The sequence below is a fragment of the Rhinatrema bivittatum genome, chromosome 1, assembly GCF_901001135.1.
Source record: "Rhinatrema bivittatum chromosome 1, aRhiBiv1.1, whole genome shotgun sequence".
Lineage (NCBI taxonomy): Eukaryota > Metazoa > Chordata > Amphibia > Gymnophiona > Rhinatrematidae > Rhinatrema > Rhinatrema bivittatum.
In genome coordinates, this window is record NC_042615.1 from 55,742,791 (window position 1) to 55,764,217 (window position 21,427).

Genomic DNA, 21,427 nt, shown 5'->3' on the forward strand with positions numbered 1-21,427 from the left:
ACATGCTTGGGCCAGATATAGAGGGCAGTGACAGAAAGGATTGAGAAGATAGTACGAAAGTAGGTGATGACAGAAAAATAAACAGTCACCCAGTCTGCCCAGTTGTTCTTGCCCACGCTTCAAGGAGTGGCTTGCAAAAGTATTCGACCCCCTAAAAAGTCAGATTTGTGTGGATTACAAATGACACAGAGAGACTGTTCCAGACAGTCAGGCAGATGCAAAACAGTGCACTCATCTGAACGCACTGGTTAACCCGTGGCTGGACGTGCATTTTGGACGCACGTCCACAACCTCTTATGCAATAAGGGGATCAGCGCATCCAAACCGCATCCATCTCCCCATGAAGCTAATAGCGCTCATCACATGCAAATGCATGTTGATGAAGCTAGTAGCTATTCTCTCCCAATGCAAAAATTAAAAAATGTGTGCCCGACAGGCACATTTTTACACTCAGAATTTAACGCCTGCTTGGAGCAGGTATTAATTTTTGAGCAGCCCAAAAAGTGTACGGAAAAGCTTTTCTGTACTTTCTCTGATTTAATATCGTGGTGATATTAAGTCGAAAGAACAAAGAGGAGAACATTTAAAAAAAAATTTTTTTAAAGTGTGCCAGTGATCAGGTTAGGAAAAGGAACATGTTCAAGTCAGATGGGAATCTAAAGATATGGTTTGGACAGATCTAGGGAGTCAGAAATTCCCCCGACTGCATGGCCAATATAACCAAGCACTGCAGATGATGGTTGACAGCTCTGAGGTCCAGAATGGGACGAAAAGAGCCTTCCCTCTTTGGCATGATGAAATAAATGGAATATCGCCCCGTATTTTCTTGAGGGATGGGCACTGGGACCACAGCCTTCAGACTGAGGAGCCTTGCCAATGTGCTCTCCACTGCTTGCTTCTTCTGCGGAGAGTGGGAGGGAGACTCCATGAACATATCCCAAGAAAAAGTGAAAAATCCCATCGCATATCCTTTTGTATCACTTCCAGGACCCACGGATCTGATATGATTTCAATCCACCTCTGATAAAAGAGAGGAACCCCCCCCCCCCCCATCTTCTGTTCATAGGAGTGGGTCACCTAACCTTCATTGGGTAAGTCTGGGAGGTTCTAATACTGGAGGAATTTCACCATCCTCAAGAGTCAGGTCGGCACCATCAACTGTATTATCCGGATCTATATCAGGAAGACCCGCTGTTGTTCAAGGAGTACTCCGGCACTTAACAGAAGGTCCAGGCAAGGCTCCTGCCTGCGCCTCTGCTCTGGGAGCATTGGACAGGATTGAAGACTGTGCCTCAAGAAAAGATGGCAACCACTGGAAAAATTCTACCCATGAAATGTAGAAGTATCCAAACCAGAAGACCAGCAGAAGACCTGCTGAGGAACCAGTTAGGGGAGGTCTAAATTCAGGCACGCCCACCTGAGTTGTCTTTACCCAGACCTACATCCAGCTGGGAAGAACCAGGTTTAGTGAAATCGAAGGAAGATAATTCTCCCTGAGCCTCCAAACAGTGCTGGCACAAGTTAGCGGGCACTCCTGGCTGAGATGCCCTAATATGACAGGCAGTGCAAAGAGAAAGGCACTTAGGCTTCTTAGGTAAAGGCGCCATTTATGGCTGACAGCATGCTGAACAGCAGCCGAAGGCATGCATCTAGCTGTTTTTTGTTTTTTTATATACTTCCAACTTAGGTGCTCAAAAATTAAGCGTTCAACACTTAGGCGGACCCACACTTAGGTGACTACACCTAGGCATCCAAGACTTAGGCATCCCAAAGATAAGTGCCCGAAAAAACTTAAGCTCACAGTACAACTTATGAACACAGGTAAGCGTGCGGCCACTATGGCGCCACGTAACTTGGATGCACAGAGTGCATCAAAAAACTGGGTGCACATCCTGGACAAACGCTGAACTGACAATCCTGTAGAGGGCAGCCTGAGAAAGCACGCAAAATGCCATTGTAGCCTACTACGTGGCGTGCAGCAAAAAAACCTCAGAGAGGGGCTTAGCCTAAGGGGGCTGCTCAACCCACCAGGCTGCCCATGTCCCTTGATCTCCCACAGAATGGGACGAATGTCAGAATGGTGCGCCGAGCACAGAGTCCAGGTAAAGAAGGAAGCCCTACGCAAAAATGCCTCCTCCAACATTTTTTTTCCCAGCTTACCAGGCTGAGTACAGAGACAGTCTCTGGCTGCAGGGGGAGAGGGCATGTGCTGTCAACACCGCACTTGGCTCCTGAACCTGCTGCCTTTCAGCTGTTTAAGCAACTAAGTCCGTACCTGCTGAAAACCAGCTACCAGATCAAGGCACTCATCTGAGGGACCACAGAAATCACCTCAGGAATTCTCAATTGGGGGAGGGACCATTTGGCATCACTGCAGGAGAGTGGGGCAAATTTATTACCTTAATTATCATCTCTCAAAATGAAGCAATCTCCATTAGGTAGATGCACGTCCACCATCTGCTGGAGACTGAGAAAATTGGCACTCTATCACTGCAGGGGTATATATATACTGTGACATCAGTTTGCTCCATCTCCATAACCCAATTGTTCTGGATGAATCTGACTGGACGCTAAGAAAATTAGATTTAATTTTCTTAAATCTGTCATTCTTTTGTGATTAATAAACTGTGTAGTTTCAGGGAAAAGTCCCCTGGTCTGATCATTCATTAAAGTCACCTTAGGCTTAAGTCCCATCTCTAACAGCTGTTTCAGGTACACAGACAGTGATTCTCAGTCAGTAAGCAGTCAGGTGAGTAGTCAGTAAGCATGGTCATATTGATCCATAGGCATTTAGAGAGAGACTTTTACCGTTACTGTCCAAGTTTATATCTGATTCTATTGATGTGCTAGTGAACAGACAGCATGGTTCTGCTCCAATTGTTTCTGATTACGTGACATCAATCAAATTTTGGAGGATTTATTCACACCACCAGTGCTCAATGGTTTTCTCAATCACTTGTACACGAGCTGTCCACACGTACAGCTATGTTTCAAAATCAAATTTTTGTTTCGCTTACCAGCTTGCGGGACATTCCTCTGAACCGGCGCAGTCACCCTGGGTCCCACCAAAGTTGCTTGTCTCTTCGCAGCAGCAGAGATGTCGCCGTCATGCTGTTTCCCAGAATCCCAAAAGGCGTGCGTGGCATGTACCCAACCTTAAAGGCCCCGCAACAGGAACTGCTGCTGCCGGAGCTTGGAGGTGACATCACACGGCTGGATATTTAAACCCCAGTCATGCAATGAACAGATGCCTTAGCAATGGGTTGGGTACATCTAGCGTAGTGCGAGTTGCTAATTCTTCCTGCATTCCTGATCCTGCTTAGTCTTCTAGCCCATACTGCCTCGTCTTTATACAGCCTTGCCTCCTTCCTATCCTTCCGTGTCAGTCCTTCTTTGTCTCCTCTGCCTGCTCTTGAACTGACTTCTGGATCTTACCTTAGTCTGGACGTGACCACTCTTGCCTGCAGTCTGCCTCTGACTGTTGCCCAGATATTTATCATTCTTGCCTGCCGCCCGCTTGCCTGGACCCTTACTCTCCTAGTTTGTCGCTTGCCTCTGACCCTAGTCTGATACTGGACCTTTGCTTTTGCCTTCTCCATAGAGACTCTTGCCCATCACCAGCTGAAACCCAAGGCTCAACCTGAGGGGAAAGGGGTTAGTATAGATGAAACTCCTGATTTGTCTCTTCTCAGCATAGATCCGCCAGCACTTTGTGAAGACCTGGAGGGCCTTCCCTGTAAGCTGAGACAACCTCACCACAGCACAAGGATCCACGATTCTTACAATTTTACACATTATATGTTCACTGAACTCATCTATTTATGCACTGGACCTCTGCTCTACTTCACTGTTAAATTTCTGTCGTGATGATATTGTCGCACCTTTTATCACTATTGCCAATTTGTCTTTCACATCTAGCTCAATCCCCTCTCTCTAAAACTTGCTTCCATTAGACCACCGTGAAAAAACTATCATTAAATCCCATGGATTTAAATCCAACATTCTGTTTGCTTTATTGACTGCTGCAGCACACTGAACCGCCGATTTCAATGTGTTATCCACTATGACACCTAGATCTCTTTCTTGGGTGGTAGAACCTAATATGGAACCTAACATTGTGTAACTATAGCATGGGTTATTTTTCCCTATATTCATCACCTTGCACTTATCCACATTAAATTTCATCTGCCATTTCGATGCCCAATTTTCCAGTCTCACAAGGCCTTCCTGCAATTTATCACATTCTGCTTGTGATTTAACTACTCTGAACAATTTTGTATCATCTGCAAATTTGATTACCTCATTTGTCGTATTTCTTTCCAGATCATATATAAATATATTGAAAAGTAAGGGTCCCAATACAGATCCCTGAGGCACTCCACTGTCCACTCCCTTCCACTGAGAAAATTGTCCATTTAATCCTACTCTCTGTTTCCTGTCTTTTAGCCAGTTTGTAATCCACGGAAGGACATCGCCACCTATCCTATGACTTTTTATTTTTCTTAGAAGCCTCTCCTGAGGAACTTTGTCAAACGCCTTCTGAAAATCCAAGTACACTACATCTACCGGTACACCGTTATCCACATGTTTATTAACGCCTTCAAAAAAGTGAAGCAGATTTGTGAGGCAAGACTTGCCCTGGGTAAAGCCATGCTGACTTTGTTCCATTAAACCATGTCTTTCTATATGTTATGTGATTTTGATGTTTAGAACACTTTCCACTATTTTTCCTGGCACTGAAGTCAGGCTAACCGGTCTGTAGTTTCCCGGATCATACCTGGAGCCCTTTTTAAATATTGGGGCTACATTAGCTATCCTCCAGTCTTCAGGTACAATGGATGATTTTAATGATAGGTTACAAATTTTTACTAATAGGTCTGAAATTTCATTTTTTAGTTCCTTCAGAACCCTGGGGTGTATACCATCCGGTCCAGGTGATTTACTATGCTTCAGTTTGACAATCAGGCCTATCACATCTTCTAGGTTCACTGTGATTTGGTTCAGTCCATCTGAATCATTACCCATGAAAACATTCTCCAGTATGGGTACCTCCCCAACATCCTCTTCAGTAAACACCGAAGCAAAGAAATAATTTAATCTGTCCACTTCTCTAAGTGCCCCTTTAACCCCTCGATCATCTAGCGGTCCAACTGACTCCCTCACAGGCTTTCTGCTTCGGATATATTTTAAAAAGCTTTTACTGTGAGGTTTTGCCTCTACGGCCAACTTTTCAAATTCTCTCTTAGCCTGTTTTATCAATGTCTTATATTTAACTTGCCAATGCTTATGCATTATCCTATTTTCTTCTGTTGGATTCTTCTTCCAATTTTTTAATTAAGATCTTTTGGCTAAAATAGCTTCTTTCACCTCCCCTTTTAACCATGCCGGTAATCGTTTTGCCTTCTTTCCACCTTTCTTAATGAGTGGAATACATCTAGACTGTGCTTCTAGAATGGTTTTTTTTTTTTTGTTTTTTTTTGTTTTTTTTTTTTTTAACAATGACCACGCCTCTTGCACACTTTTTACCTTTGTAGCTGCTCATTTCAGTTTTTTTCTAACAATTTTTCTCATTTTATCAAAGTTTCCCTTTTGAAAGTTTAACACGAGAGCCATGGATTTGCTTACTGTTCCCCTTCCAGTCATTAATTCAAATTTGATGATATTATGATCACTATTGCCAAGCGGCCCCACCACCGTTACCTCTCACCAAATCCTGGGCTCCACTGACAATTAGATATAAAACTGCTCCCTGTCTTGTCGGTTCCTGAACCAATTGCTCCATAAAAATGTCATTTATTCCATCAGGGAACTTTATATCTCTAGCATGTACTGATGATACATTTACCCAGTCAATATTGGGGTAATTGAAGTCTCCCATTATTACCACACTACCAATTTGATTAGCTTCCCTAATTTCTCTTAGCATTTCACTGTCAGTCTCACCATCTTGACCAGGTGGATGGTAGTATACTCATATCACTATAGTCTTCCCCGACACACAACGGATTTCTACCCATAAAGATTCAATTGTGCATTTAGTCTCATGCAGGATGTTTATCCTGTTGGACTCTATGCCATCCCGGACATAAAGCGCCACACCGCCTCCTGGGTGCTCCTCTCTGTCATTACAATATAATTTGTACCCCGGTATAGCACTGTCCCATTGGTTGTCCTCCTTCCACCAAGTCTCTGAAATGCCAATTAAGTCTGTTATCATTCACTGCTATACATTCTAATTCTCCCATCTTACGTCTTAGACTCCTGGCATTAGCATACAAACATTTCAAAGTTTGTTTTTGTTTGTATTTTCATTCTGCTTTTTAATTGATAGGGATAAGTTAGAATTTTTTTTTAGCTCAGGTGAGTTTTTAGTTACAGGCACTTGGACTTCTTTTCTTATTATTGGAACCTCACTGTTGGGATGCCCTAATTCTAATGCATCGTTAGTACCCATTGAAGATACCTCTCTCTGAACCATGTTTAGCTATTGTTGAGCTTGTTACACAAAAATATCATACTTTTTTGTTTATGGTGATACCTCACCTGTTGATCCCAGTTTGAATTCTCCTTGTTCTATGTAACTGCATTCTTACATGCCTGTTAATGTTAAAATGTAAACCAAATTGATTTGTAGCTTTGCTACAAGAATTTCGGTATATAAAAATGCTAAATAAATAAATAAATGCGCTGCTGAGCGACTGTCTGATTTTCCCCTTTGTTCTAGTTTAAAAGCTGCTTTATCTCCTTTTTAAAGGTTAGTGCCAGCAGTCTGGTTCCACCCTGGTTAAGGTGGAGACCATCCCATCGGAAGAGACTCCCCCTTCCCCAAAAGGTTCCCCAGTTCCTAACAAAACTGAATCCCTCTTCCTTGCACCATCGTCTCATCCATGCATTGTGACTCTGGAGCTCTGCCTGCCTCTGGTGACCTGCGTGTGGAACAGGGAGCATTTCAGAGAATGCTACCCTGGAGGTTCTGGATTTAAGCTTTCTACCTAAGAGCCAAAATTTGGTTTCCAGAACCTCCCTCTCACATTTTCCTATGTCATTGGTGCCCACATGTACCAAGATAGCCGGCTCCTCCCCAGCATTGTCTAAAATCCTATCTAGGTGACGCGTGCGGTTCGCCAACTTCGCACCAGGTAGGCATGTTCCCAGGCGATCCTCACGCCCACCAGCCACTCAGCTGTATACATTCCTAATAATCGAATCACCAACTATGATGGCCGACCTAACCATTCCCTCCTGGGCAGTAGGCCTTGGGGAGATATCCTCAGTGCGAAAGGACAATGCATCACCTGGAGAGCAGGTCCTTGCTACAGGATCCTTTCCTGCTGCACCAGGTTGATGCTCTCCAATCATGAGACCTTCTTCCTCCAAGGCAGCACCAGGACTGCCAGTCTGAAGTTGGGACTTGGCTACTATGTCCCTGAAGGTCTCATCTATATACTTCTCTGTCTGCCTCAGCTCCTCCACGTTTTCCACTCTAGCCTCCAGAGATCGGACTCGTTCTCTGAATGCCGGGAGGTCTTTGCATCGCATGCATATGTACAATTTCTCACCGGCGGGTAAAAAAATCATACATGTGACACTCAATGCAAAAGACTGGGAAGCCCCCCTCTTGCTGCTGGACTGCTGCCTTCATCTCAAATTTGTTCAGTTCCTACTTAAGTTTTAGGTTGCTATGGGAGTAGGAATGTGTCTAATTAATATCCTTTAAATGTATTAGTGAATTCACTATATGTCTAGTAGTGGCCTACAGGGGAATGATCAAACTATCAATAAGGTGTGGAAAATTTGTGAAGTGAAGTTCAAAGGATGGCTTTTTTTTTTTTAAAGTGGCACCTGCCTATAAATTAAAGGATGGGCTAGGGGTGGGTGGGGGAGGGGTGGGAGGGGTGGGAACCCAAACAGTCTAACTTCAGTTAGTCAGCCAGAGTGACTCACTGCCCTCTTGATTAACAAATGTTGGTACCTAATCAAACCTAATCAAATCTGACTACTGAGGGATATCATTAGTACCGAGAGAAGGGCAAGGAAAGATGCTAATTAAACCTAGAGCAATGTAGGAGGTCAAGCTTGTACAGTTGATATCTAGGAAATATCCTTCTTGACAATACCCTGCCTGGAAAAAAGTCTTCACCTCTTCTCCCTCATTCCCCTGTTGTCTCTGGAAATAGCAGCAGCACAAGTTCCCCACTGAGACAGCAGTGAACAAATGTGGTGGTGGGGGGTAAGAAGCTCAGAGTGAGATGAGGTGGTGGGAATGTTAGCAAGAAAGGCAGAAAATGCTAGTACAGAGGTTCCCAAGCCTGTCCTGGAGGACCCCCAGCCAGTCAGGTTTTCAGGACATCCACAATAAATATGCATGAGATAAAATGTGCATACTATGGAGGCAGTGCAAGCAAATTTACCTTATGAATATTCATTATAAATATCCTGATAATGCTGACTGGCTAGGGGTCCTCTAGGACAGGTTTGGTTACCACTGTGCTGGGTTTTTTTTTCAAATTTCCACAGTAAGGAATCAATTATGAATTAATTGCCATTACATGAAAAACATGTGGCTCGACCATAATTAAGATATTTTCACAAAGCAGAGCAAGTAAGGTATAGCATCACTTTTTTACTTTTTTTTTTAGGATTTCCTTCTCCTTACTACTGGAAAATCATGTGAAAATGTTTCTGAATTTTACAGAGGAAATTCTGCAGAGCAGATTGTTAATTTCTATTATAACTTTATTAGGACATCAAAATTACCTCTAGTAAACAATGTCATGGGATCTTTAATATGCAAAAGGTAGATATTTCAGTTTAACTTAATTTCTTAAAACAACATGTACTGCAGCAGCATGGTGGCCTTTAAAAGGCCATCTGCCTGCAGCTATATTAATTTGTTTAAGATTCAAATAAAGATTTTTTTCTTCTGTCAGAGTGATAACTGCAGGTATAACATATGGTGGCCAGACTTCCTGAAAGCAGTTAAAAATTTGATGGCCATCACTTCCTGTTGTGTTCAGGATGGAGGTCTATTAATACTAATATATTTTTGTAAAGCTAAATCATGCCAAAGATGACTACTTGATATAGCCACAGACTATACACACAGAGCAAGAGAAGGGCACTGATGTAAGAAGTGATAAAAATAAAGCTTTAAAAATCCAGTTCTGTATGGGGTTACTAATATAGAGGGGAAAAATTCAATATTTTCCTTAAGCATATATAGGAAAATTCATGGTTAAAGAAATCCAAAAAAAATTTTGTGATCAAAATGCATTTGATCTTTAAGCTTGCAGGCTTATGGGTTAATTTTAAAACTGCCTACATTTGTGCAAAATCTGCAGGTACTTTTTCCCCCACAGATTTTACAATCATTTTCAAAGTGAAAATAAACACATACTTTCCCATTGAGAATTATCCAAAAAAAGGTACCTGCACACATTTTCAACTACTAATTTGTGCAGGTAACCTTTAAGAGAAAATTTGCATGAATGCTTTTAAAAATTCAAAACCATAAGTACAAATCCCTTCCCAACTCTGGACCTGGAAACACCTCTCGCTACTATGGTAGAAAGTATGCACAGAGAAGCTCTACATATGTAATTTTATGTTCGTATAGGGCAGGCAATTTTTTTTAGGAGTCCATTTCTGCGGATAAAACATTGTTTTACTCACAGAAATGGCTTTTAAAATTACCTTCCCTGAAACTTCTTCAATAAAGACTTTTTTTTTTCCCATAGGCACAAAATGGGATAAAATCCTTTTAGAATAAGAATTTTTCCATTTATCATTATCTATTTTTAGCTATTACTCTGGATTTTCTGGGGAGGTGTGAGAATACTTTTAAATTAAGAAAATGATGGGGTAAAAAAGTAGGAAACAGAGTAAGGGAGGGGGCTCTAGTAGGACTAAATAGCTGGTTTTCTAAATGGAGCAAATGAAGTGTCTCAGGGATCTGTCCTGGGACATGTGCTGTTTTACATTCATTAATGCTGAATGTATGTTTATATAATTGTATGTTGGGACCGGTTCTGTTCTGTTCAATCTCTTTGTGAGCGACACTGCCGAAGGGATAGAAGGTAAAGTTTGTCCATTTACGGATGATACTAAGACCTGCAACAGAGTGGACGTGCTGGAAGGAGTGGAGAGAATGAGACATGATTTAAGGAAGCTTGAACAGTGGTTGAAGATATGGCAACTGGGATTTAATGCCAAGAAGTGTAGAGTCATGCATCTGGGGTGTGGTAATCCGAAAGAACTGTATGAGATTGGGGGGGGGGGGGGGGGGGGGTGAAGCGCTGCTGTGCACAGAGCAAGAGAGAGGGACCTTGGGGTGATAGTGTCTAGCGATCTAAAGATGGTGAAGCAATGTGACAAGCTGATAACTAAAGCTTGAAGAATGCTGGGCTGCATAGAGAGAGGAAAATCTAGTAAGAAAAAGGAAGTGATAAACCCCTTAGTGAGGTCCTTAGTGAGGCCTCACCTGGAAACCGTATCTCAAAAGGGACAGACAGGGTGGAGGCGATCCAGAGAAGGGCGACCAAAATGGTGGGAGGTCTCCATCAAATGACTTATGAGGAAAGGTTGAAGGACCTAAATATGTATACCCTGGATGAGAGATGGTGCAGAGGAGATACGATACAGACCTTTAGATACTTGAAAGGTTTTAATGATGCATGATCAACAACAACTTTTCCGCTGGAAAGAATCCAATAGAACTAGGGGTCATAAAATGAAACTCCAGGGAGGACTCACAATCAATGTCAGGAAATATTTCTTCACGGAAAGGATGGTGGATGCCTGGAATGCCTTGCCAGAGGAGGTGGTGAAGGCAAAAACAGTGCAAGATTTCAAAAGGGCATGGGATAAACACTGTGGATCCCTAAAGGCAAGGAGGAGGGGAATGAAGTAAGAGGCTTGGGGGTAACTTGCTGGTGTGACGGATTCTACCCTTAACAAATAAGCCTTCATACTGTGATGCAACTCCATCATTGTTCGCTGATTCAACAGCAGGGGGAAAAGAGGGAAAGGATTCAGACAACAACCAACAAGGACACTGAGCTGTACAGTCTGGGAAAACAAATAAGCATGGGGGTAACTTGCTGGATGCGGTGGTTACTACCCTTAACCAAAAAGCCTGATACTACACGTCTGATGTAACTCTAACATTGCTATCTGCTTCAACGGTGGAGGGGGGAGGGGGGAAGAAATTGGACTCAAACAGTAATCAACAAAAGCACTGACCTTGGCTGTCTGAGTAACCGATAAGTATGGGAAACTGATAACTATGGGAGCTTGCTGGGCAGACTGGATGGGCCATTAGGTCCTTTTCTGCAGTCACTTCTATGTTTTATTGTTTTTGTTATATAATATTGTGGGTTTGCAATGTTTTATTGCTTATTATGTATGTACACAAATGTTATCCACATTGAACAGTCAAGGTTTTGTGAATAAGATTTTAAAATAAATAAATGATAAGGGAGGTGACCAGATTTGCAGATGACAAAACAATTCAAATTTCTTAAAACAGCAGCGCATTGTGAGAAACTGCAGAATAACCTTGTGAGACTAGGAGACTGGGCATCTAAATGGCAGATGAAATTTAATGTGGATAAGCGCAAAATGATATACTTAGGGGCACTTAGGGAAGATAAGACCATTGCGGAAAGATTAAACTAATTCTTTGCTTCGGTGTTTACTGAAGAGGATGTTGTGGAGATAACCATTCCGGAGACAGTTTTCAAGGGTGATGATTCAGATGAACCAAACCAAATCACGGTGAACCTGGAAGATGTGGTAGGCCAGACTGACAAACTGAAGAGTAGTAAATCACCTGGACCGGATGGTATACACCCCAAGGTTCTGAAAGAACTAAAAAAAATGAAATTTCAGACCTATTTCAATTAATTTGTAACCTATCATTAAAATCATCGGTTGTACCTGAAGATTGGAAGATGGCCAATGTAACCCAGATATTTAAAAAGGTCTCCAGGGGTGATCTTGGGAAACTACAGATCGGTGAGCCTGACTTCAGTGCCTGGAAAAATCATGGAAACTGTTATAAAAAATAAAATCATAAAACATTTAGACAGGCATGATCTAATGGGATACAGCCAGCATGGATTTACCCAAGGGAAGTCTTGCCTCAAATCTCCTACTTTTTTTGAAGGGGTAAATAAACATGTGGCCAAAGGTGAACCAGTAGATGTGATATATTTGTATTTTCAGAAGGTGTTCAACAAAGTCCCACATGAGAGGCTTCTAAGAAACTAAAATGTCATGCGATAGGAGGCGATGTCCTTTTTGAGGATTACAAAATGGTTAAAAGACAAGAAACAGAGTAGGATTAAATGGTTTGTTTTCACAGTAGAAAAAGGTAAACAGTGGATGCTTCAGGGATCTGTACTCGGACCAGTGCTTTTTAATATATTTATAAATGATCTGGAAAGGGGTAGGGTGGTGATCAAATTTCTGGATGACACAAAATTATGCAAAGCAGTTAAATCTCAAGCGGATTGTGATAAATTGCAGGAGGACCTTGCGAGATTAGAAGATTGGGTTTCCAAATGGCAGATGAAATTAAACGTGGACAAGTATAAAAGCATATAGAGAAAAATAACCCTTGCTGTAGTTACACAATGTTAGGTTCTATCTTAGGAGTTACCACCCAAGAAAGATCTAGGCGATATTATTAGTATTTATTATTTTTATATACAGACATTCGATCTGAGATCACATCTGTTTACATTCAGGTACTGTAGGTATTTCTCTATCCCCAGAGGGCTTACAATCTAAGTTTTGTACCTGAGGCACTGGAGGGTAAAGTGACTTGCCCAAGGTCACAAGGAGCGACAGCGAGACTCGAACCCTGGTCTCCTGGTTCATAGCCCACTAGGCTATTCCTCCTCCCTCCCACGATATAGTGGATAATACTTTGAAATAGTAAGCTCAGTGTGCTGTGTGATCAAAAAAAGCAAACAATGTTAGGAATTATTAGGAAGGGAAAGGCAAATAAAAGGATGGATGTCATAATGCCTCTGTTTCACTCCATGGTGAGACCACATCTTGAATACTGAGTGCAATTCTGGTCGCCGCATCTCAAAAAAGATATAGTTGCACTGGAGAAATTACAAAGAAGGGCAACCAAAATAAGGGGCATGGAACGGCTGCCCTATGAGGAAAGGCTAAGAAAGTTAGGGCTGTTCAGTTTGGAGAAGAGACAACTGAGGGGGGGATACGATAGAGGTCTTTAAAATCATGAAATGACTTGAACAAGTTAATGTAAATTGGTTATTTACTGTCTCAGATAAAAGAAGGACTAGGAGGCACGCCATGAAGTTAGCAAGTAGCTTATTTAAAACTAATCAAAGAAAATTATTTTTCATTCAGCGCATAGTTAAGCTCTGGAATTCATTGCCAGAGGATGTGGTTAGTGTAGCTGGGTTTAAAAAAGATTTGGATAAGTTCCTAGAAGAAAAATCCATAAACTGCTATTAATCAATAAGCAATAGTAGCTTGAGATATATTTAATGTTTGGGTACTTGCCAGGTACTTGTGACTTGGATTGGCCACTGTTGGAAACAGGATACTGGGCTTGATGGACCTTTGGTCTGACCTAGTATGGCATATCTTATGTTCACATAGAGAAAATGAATCCCAACTACAGAAACATAATGCTGGGTTCCATATTAGAATTCACCACCCAGGACAAATTTGGAGACCTTGTGCACAATAATTTAAATCCTCAGCAAAGTGTGTGGTGGAGGTCAACAAAGCAAACAATGTTAAAATTATTTTGGAGAGGAAAATAAAATAAAATGGAGAATATTATGCTTCTGTGTTGATCCATGGTGTGATCCCACCTTAAATACTGTGTGCAGTTCTGGTTGGGCCATCTCGAGAAAGACAGTGGAAATAGAAAAGCTACAGACCTGGCAACAAAAAATGATAAAGGGGATGGGACTGCTTCCTTATGAAGAAATCCTAAACAGGTTAGGGTTCTTCAGTTTGAAAGAGATAAGAGGGGATATAATAGAGGTTTATAAAATCACGAGTTGGGTAGATAAATAGGGGACAGTTATTTATCCTTTTAAATATTACCAAAACAAAGATATATTCCATGAAACTAACAACCAGTCGATTTAAAACAAATTGCAGAAAGTATCTTTTCATTTTGTGCACAGTCAATACATTGAATTTGTTACCAGAGGACATAGTCAAATCAATCTGCATAGAGGGGGGTCTTTAAGTCCATAAAAAAATTATTTCCTAGGTAGACTTGGGAAAACCATTGCTTATCCTAGGAGTAAGCAACAAGACATCTACTTTTTGGGATCTACCAAGTACCTGTGACCCAAACTAACTGCTGTCACAGATAGGATACTAGGCTCAATGGACCTTGGTCTGACTCATCAAGGTATATCTAATGTTCTTACGTTCTTACATGAAGACATGGCTGCAATGAAAAGATGCAATCCAATTAGCTCTGTGAATTCTTTGTTTGCTGCACTTTATGAGGAAAAGAAAATTGCTTCCTGACTGCTGATCCTAGAATATGTGACGTTTAACAGTGAAAAAAGTTAAAACTTTTACCATGTTACATAATATCTACCAGATATCACCCAAAACTGGCAAAATATTAAAACCAAAAATAAGGACACAATCCTTTATGCATATATAAATATACTCATATAATAATCAAATTGTGATTAATTAGATAATACACTTATAATGTTCTAAAAATTAAACACCCCTTATTAGGGTTACTTTTCATCTTGACATCGCAGATACTGCCTAGTGAAGACCCAGCAGGGACTGATGGACAGACCTGTTGTTGCGCACTGGGAACAGCCCTGCACCAACTTGCTGCTCGACTGACTAGCTATTTCTAGTTATTTCTTAATTTTATATATTATAATTTTGCTGTTGTATTTTTATGATGTTTTGTAACAGGTGTTGAGAACAGGTCTTCCATTAAAATACATGACCAAACTAAAAATTAGAATTAGAATACTGCAGCAGTCTCTTCACTTCAGTTTATTTTTCACCTACCTGGAGATTCTCTGTCCAAACTGGGGGCTTGGGACGAGTCTAAGGAAGAAACCACACTGACAGCGTTGGTGGCTACACTCGCAGCTGCTGGAGAAGATACAACTGTAGATTTCTTTGGGGCTACAATCACACTCCTGTAAGAATGAAAACATCTCAATTAAAAATATTAACCTACTAAAACCACTATTTAAAAAACTGAAATAAAGCCATGTATTTCGACAACAAATGTATGGATTATCTTTAATTTTTGTAATAGTGTCTAAAGCCCTTACTTTACTGATTCACTCCTTTTACCTTTCAAAGTGCTTAAAATATTTTAATAAAGATTTTAAAGCCCTGTTATGTTGACAGCAAATACACAGCATGAGAGCCCAACACAGTACTTGTGACCAAATTGTACAGGCACACAAGGGGCACAGCTCTTGCTGAGAATGAAGTCCCACTGGTACCCACAAGTCAAGGAATTGCAGATGCTTGTTATGGAGTCTGAGCTCAAAAAGGTTCCTCATTCCTGCCTCACTAAGATAAAAGCAGATATTTACTGAAGAGGTTGGGTTTGATAAGCATGGCCATTCTGCAAACATCAGTTCCAGTAATTCATGAACTCCAAAAAGTCTTAACACCTCAAAATTGATCCAATATTAGTTAGCAAGTGAAAACTGGCTAGGATTAATCTTCTCCTGTTTGGACTACTGCAATTCTCTTCTGATTGGCCTACCCAAGTCATCTCTAAGACCTTTACAGCTTCTTCAGAATGCCGCTGCCAGAGTCTTGACGGGGAAAAGAAAATCTGAACACATCACTCCTGTTCTCAACCAACTACAATGGCTCACAATTGAGAAAAGAATCGAATTCAAAGTCCTCTGAATACTGCAGAAAGCAATTTACAAAGCAGACTACACTGCTCTTGATGACGTCATACATATCCACTACTCCCTACAAGAACAACTAGTAAACTACAACTTGTGATTCCATCACTTCCTCACGCCAAACTCTCTTCCACCAGAAACAGAGCCATTTCCATCATCGGCCCAAAGTTATGGAATTCACTACCTCAGTACCTCGCTGGTCAAGAAAACCCTAAATCTTTTTAAAAAGACCTAAAATCCTGGCTACTCAGCCAATCTCATAATGACAGCTCGGACTATTGATCTCATAACTTTCAGTCTTCTGATTTGACAATTTATCCTGCTTCCTAACTACAGATATCGCCTATTATGTATGAACCCTGCTTTTTTTCAGTGTACCTAACTTTTGGTATATCTTGTTTTGCTTGTACCAATTTTATATGACAGTTCTCAGTCTGTTTAATGTAATTTTTCCAATTTCAATGTAACAGGTTGTTATAATGTAAACCAGAGTGAAGGCAACTCTGCTATACCTCGGTATATAAAAAACGCTAAATAAAATAAAATTAAAAAATTCAGCTTCATTCTTTTAGGCAACTGCTCAGTCTAAAAAGAGGGCAAGTAAAGGTTTTATATTGCTAACTTCCATCAAGTTCATTGAACCAATTAAACATTTCTAAATTAACTTTTCCTTTTAGTGTCTATAAAATGGAGGATTTTGACTACTATTCCACCCACCCATTCATTCTGAGGAGGTGGTCTTTCCATAACCATTATTTTTAATTTACCTGTAAGACAGATCAGTAAAAATGTATTATTTATTTATTTATTTAAAGATTTTTTATATACCGGGGGACTTTAAAAACATCACCCCGGTTCACAATGTAACGTAACATAGCAACAAGCTTTACAATAATTTAATGTAAGGCAAACAGTAAGAAAACTATGTCAAATGAGACAGGTGGTTACATAATTAACTCTTAAGGAGAGTAGAGGAAAGAGGTTTTTTTTAACTATTAACAAGGTGACAGGATATAAGCGATGAGTGAAAGGTAGAGGGACGATGGAGGGGGTGAGGGGGGAGGAGGATGAGGGGAGGGTGGGAGGAAGGGGAACAGGGATGTAGGAGGAGGCGGGGACGAGGGGGGGGTCTGAGGTTGTTAAGTTCGATAGAGGCGTGTCAGTCGGGAGGGGCGTGAGGGTCAGGTATGTATCTTTGTGAGTAATTGGTTAGTCGGGGTATGCTAGTTTGAAGAGCCAGGTTTTAAGATTCTGTTTGAATGTACTAACAGCTAAATTCTGTTTGAATGTACTAACAGCTAAATGTTTCTGCTATTAATACAGCATATATAGAGACCCCATGGAATCTCCACTAATTGGCCCTAGACAAAGACCTGGGGTAGAGGAGTATAGAAATAGAGCAAATCACTTGCTACAGTACCCCTCTGTGGAGGCTGCAGTGGTAAGCTCCTGCATGGTCAAGAGCAGGCTAGGCAAGAGATCAGTGGCATTTTTGGTTAGCATTTGAAGGAGGAGCAACTCTTTTTTGTTGGGTTTCCCTATTTCTTGTGGGCTAGGCCTCACATCCCTGGCTGCATAATATAGTACAACAGCAAACGCCTCACTAGCCCAGTGGTTCTTAACCTATTTTCTGTCAGGATACACCGGACAGATGGCTCTCACATGCCTGTCATGGGGTTAAATGTAAACATACACTCTGCATCCACAGGAATTCACCCCCAACAATGGGTGCAGAGCACAACTAGGGCATTACCTGTACAACTCACCATATAAAACACATTCTGGTTCTGATGTCATCTAAGCAACAGAAAAACAAACTCCCTCTACTACCCCCAGTAGTTTATCACCAATGCAGAGCCAATTGAGAAAACACAACAAATAAGACATACAAATGTCTACATGCTAGTAAAATACCTCATCTCGCTCACACAACAGAACCGACTTTCACCAATACAGACCACAAATTACAAATATGGAGATAAACTGAAATGGAAACACCAAAAAGCCCCTTTGCATGCAATGCAAAACTGGAGAAATGGAAACAAATACAACACCTAACATAGTCCCAGAATCTGCAATAATGCACCCAAACTAATCTGCATAAAGTTACACGTGCATTATGGAACACACTCAAATAGTCACAATCCTACCTATGAAAAGGCAACCCTACAAATATTAAACTAGGCCATAAATACCAATACACCTCCTATTAGGAGGACAGAACAAGCCAAGCTGTTATTGATCCCCACACAGAAATAATTGTAACTATACTGTTTCAAAACAGCTAATGAACACAATAACTTTCAATAATTAAAAAATCATAAAAATTATTAATTCTGCAATCAATTAAATATTTCAAAACAGCAGACATCACATAATACCCAATAATTAAAATGGCAATCAATCAAGAAAAATAAACTTTAAAAGCCACCTTTACTTACCCTCTCCAGCAACTCTCCTACTAGTTTCCCTTGCAGGCCAAAAGTAAACACCAGAAGCAAATGTGGCTGCTGAAGCTCTATCCTCTTCCTTAGGACTCATGACCAGCCACTCTCTCTCATACACACACCCACACCAATTAGAACCCATGAGCAGTCTCTGTTGCTCACACACTAGTGACCTCCCCAGTCTTTTTCTCTCACACACACACCATTCACTTCCCTGACCAATCTGTGTCTCTCTCACACACTCAAAAAAGATATATATGTGAATTTCTTGTTAGACATCATAAAGCATAATAACAAAGACCGTCATAACTCTCGAAATGTTGGTGCAAGTATTTCAGCTTCCACATATGAGATGGGTCATGTATAATCATTGGTCTGGTCACCCTTCTCTGTACCTTCTCCCTGGGGGTGCCAAGGATTGGGCCCAAAAGCACTTGGCCCTCTTGAGAGCAGATTCGACCACAGACTGGAGAACAGCTGATGCCTATTGAATCCAGCAGCCTTCTGGATGAGGTAGACCCTGTCCACCTTCTTGTTAATAGGAGGCACTGTGAGAGAGGGTGTTCCGATATCCTCAGCAACAACTCATTAAGGACCTTGTGTACCGGGACCGCCATTATCACCTTAGGAGGCTCCACAAACTGGAGGATCTCAAGTATTTTGTGCCTGGCATACTCCTCTGTCAAAACTTGAAATGGGATGGCTTCCGCCATCAACCTCATGAGTCCTGCGAAGATCAAGTCTTCAGACGGGGACTTCCTTCGTTCATCTGGAAAAGTGTCTGAAGCGAGACCATCAGAGTCCTTGGAGGACTCAGTCAGATCATTCCCTTAGGGGTCATAGGGAGCCTTAATCTTCACTGTATGCTACAGGGGATGGGACCCTAGGTGCTTGGCCTTCGTCCAGAAGTGAAGGCACCGGTACAACTGGATGGGAGGCTACAGGCCTCAACATCTCTGATTGGTGAAGCTTCCTCCTCTGAGAAACTGGCAACGACAAACGTATTGGTAGGGAGAGGCCTCAGTGCCCCGATTGTCCTGGGAACCAGCACCAGCTGGGCTAGTCACACATCGATGAGCACTCTGAGCTTCTCCAAAAGTGGTACAAGGACAGGCGGCACCAGGTCCGGTGCTGAAACCCTGCAGCACCTGCTCTACTGCCAGCTGGACTCTGCGCTCCAGCTCCTCTTCAAATGTTGCTGATGCCAACCCTGACTGGGAAGAAGGAGGGGTGGCCAGATCTTCTTTGGACCCTGAGGGGTATTGGTGACTGGCACCAGGACCAGTGAAGACAGTCACAGACCCCCGGCAATGATAAAGGATGGATTCTCCTCACTACAGGGTCACTTTAGGGGCATCACAGCAAAAGCTAGGGCATCCCCGCGCCCAGAACAGTATAGCAACTGGGACCAATGCCAACGCTTCTTAGACTTATCTCAATGCTCGGCCCAATCTTTCCCCACTGCCGAGGTAAAAAATGATGAATCTGGTGTCTTTGGCCTGGAGGAGATAGACAATGGTCTGTCTCCGGTGCCCATATCTGCTGGCAGCTCCACGGAACAGACAGTCCCACCATTGTCGATGGTGTGATGTCCAACTGTGCAGCTCCAAGGTCCCTCAATGCGGATGCAGTCAATGCAGATGGCTCAGACTTCCTCAACCCGAAGAGCTAATCTATCTTGTCGAGTCAAAACAGATGTCCCATCGGGGTTATGTGGGGGCATAAACGGCAACCCCTGGACGTCATATGATGCCCCCAGGCAAAGGATACATACCTCATGAGGATCAGTGACAGACATGGTCCTCAGACATCAGCGAAAATGGGATGCATCCATGATGGGGCAAAACAAAAAGGGTCGTAAAGTCGAAAGCTATGACTGTGGGTACTGATGGTTGGTGGGCACCGAGGCATCGCCACCATGGGAGGGAATTGGCCGTGAAAGGAAACTTCCAAAATGCCGAAAATCCTGACCAGAGGCAGTACAGGAAAGCATCAAGAGGGACCCAGCGATGGAAATCAAAGGAAAAAAAAACCCCGCAAAAACACGAAGAGCAAAAACGTTTTCCACAAGGCTAAAAACAGCAAAAGTGAGCTCAATCACTCACAAGGCTTATAGCTCCGTAGAAAACAAGAGACTGAAGAGGGTCCCTACGTGGATGTGGGGTATAGTGCATGTATAGGCTCAGTGTGCGTAATCTAAGTTCTAGAAACTTTGACATGTTTTCTGCATCAGGGCTCCATCTGATAAGGTCACCCATGTGTGAGGATCACCATCCTGCTTGTCCTCAGAGAAAGAGTATTCTCATGATGTGGAAAGCGGATGAAGCTCCATCTCATTGTGTATGGAGGAAAGCTTTTCATAATTTAATGCTAATGGAGAAAGAGGCAATGGGTCTCTTAGTTAAATGCAGACAAGTCTGTCCAGAGTTTTGGAATACATGTCTTCAGGTATTACCCTACAAAACTCTTAGTTCTGTTTAAATGATCTATCATTATGAGTAACCCAAGCATCTATGTTATACCGGGGACCAGGCTTTGCTCTGGATAGCACATATGTCTGTGTGCTCTAAAGAGTGTTTCCATATAGATGTGTTTCCTTGTTGGCCCGAACTTGTCACCACCTCTTGATTGATATGGCTTCATAATTAGATATGGGGATTTGGAAAAGGAAGGGAGAATTTATGGTTATTCGCTATAGGTGTTATTTCATTACTGCAGGGGGGTGGAATTCCAAAAATATATTGTATTGTATCATGTGTAGCAGACATAAGAATCACTGCATGCTCCCTACTGATTTCTTTGTAATGTTGGTTACCACCATAAACAGTTTGAACATTAAAAATCACCAACATGGGCCACAGTTTTTCTAATAGAACCCAGAGGGAGCCAGAGCACGCCTTCACAGGTGAAATGAAGTTCTGACATTGCAATTTATGCACCTATCAAATTATGGAGATTGGGTGAATTTTTTCTTAAACAGATTAAGTCTGTTTTATCATTAAATAATATTTATTTATTTATTTTATTTAACTTCTTTTACTATACCGACACTCAAGACCAGGT

The 21,427-nt window shown here is 41.7% G+C and overlaps 1 protein-coding gene across 1 annotated transcript in view; it reads right to left on the reverse strand.

Moving 5' to 3' along the window:
• Nucleotides 1-21,427, reverse strand: part of LRBA (LPS responsive beige-like anchor protein) — a 1,658,631-nt gene that overhangs the window by 1,132,777 nt on the left and 504,427 nt on the right. The window contains 1 exon segment of the mRNA XM_029605291.1: nucleotides 15,049-15,182. Within this exon segment, the coding sequence (XP_029461151.1) occupies nucleotides 15,049-15,182 (134 nt within the window).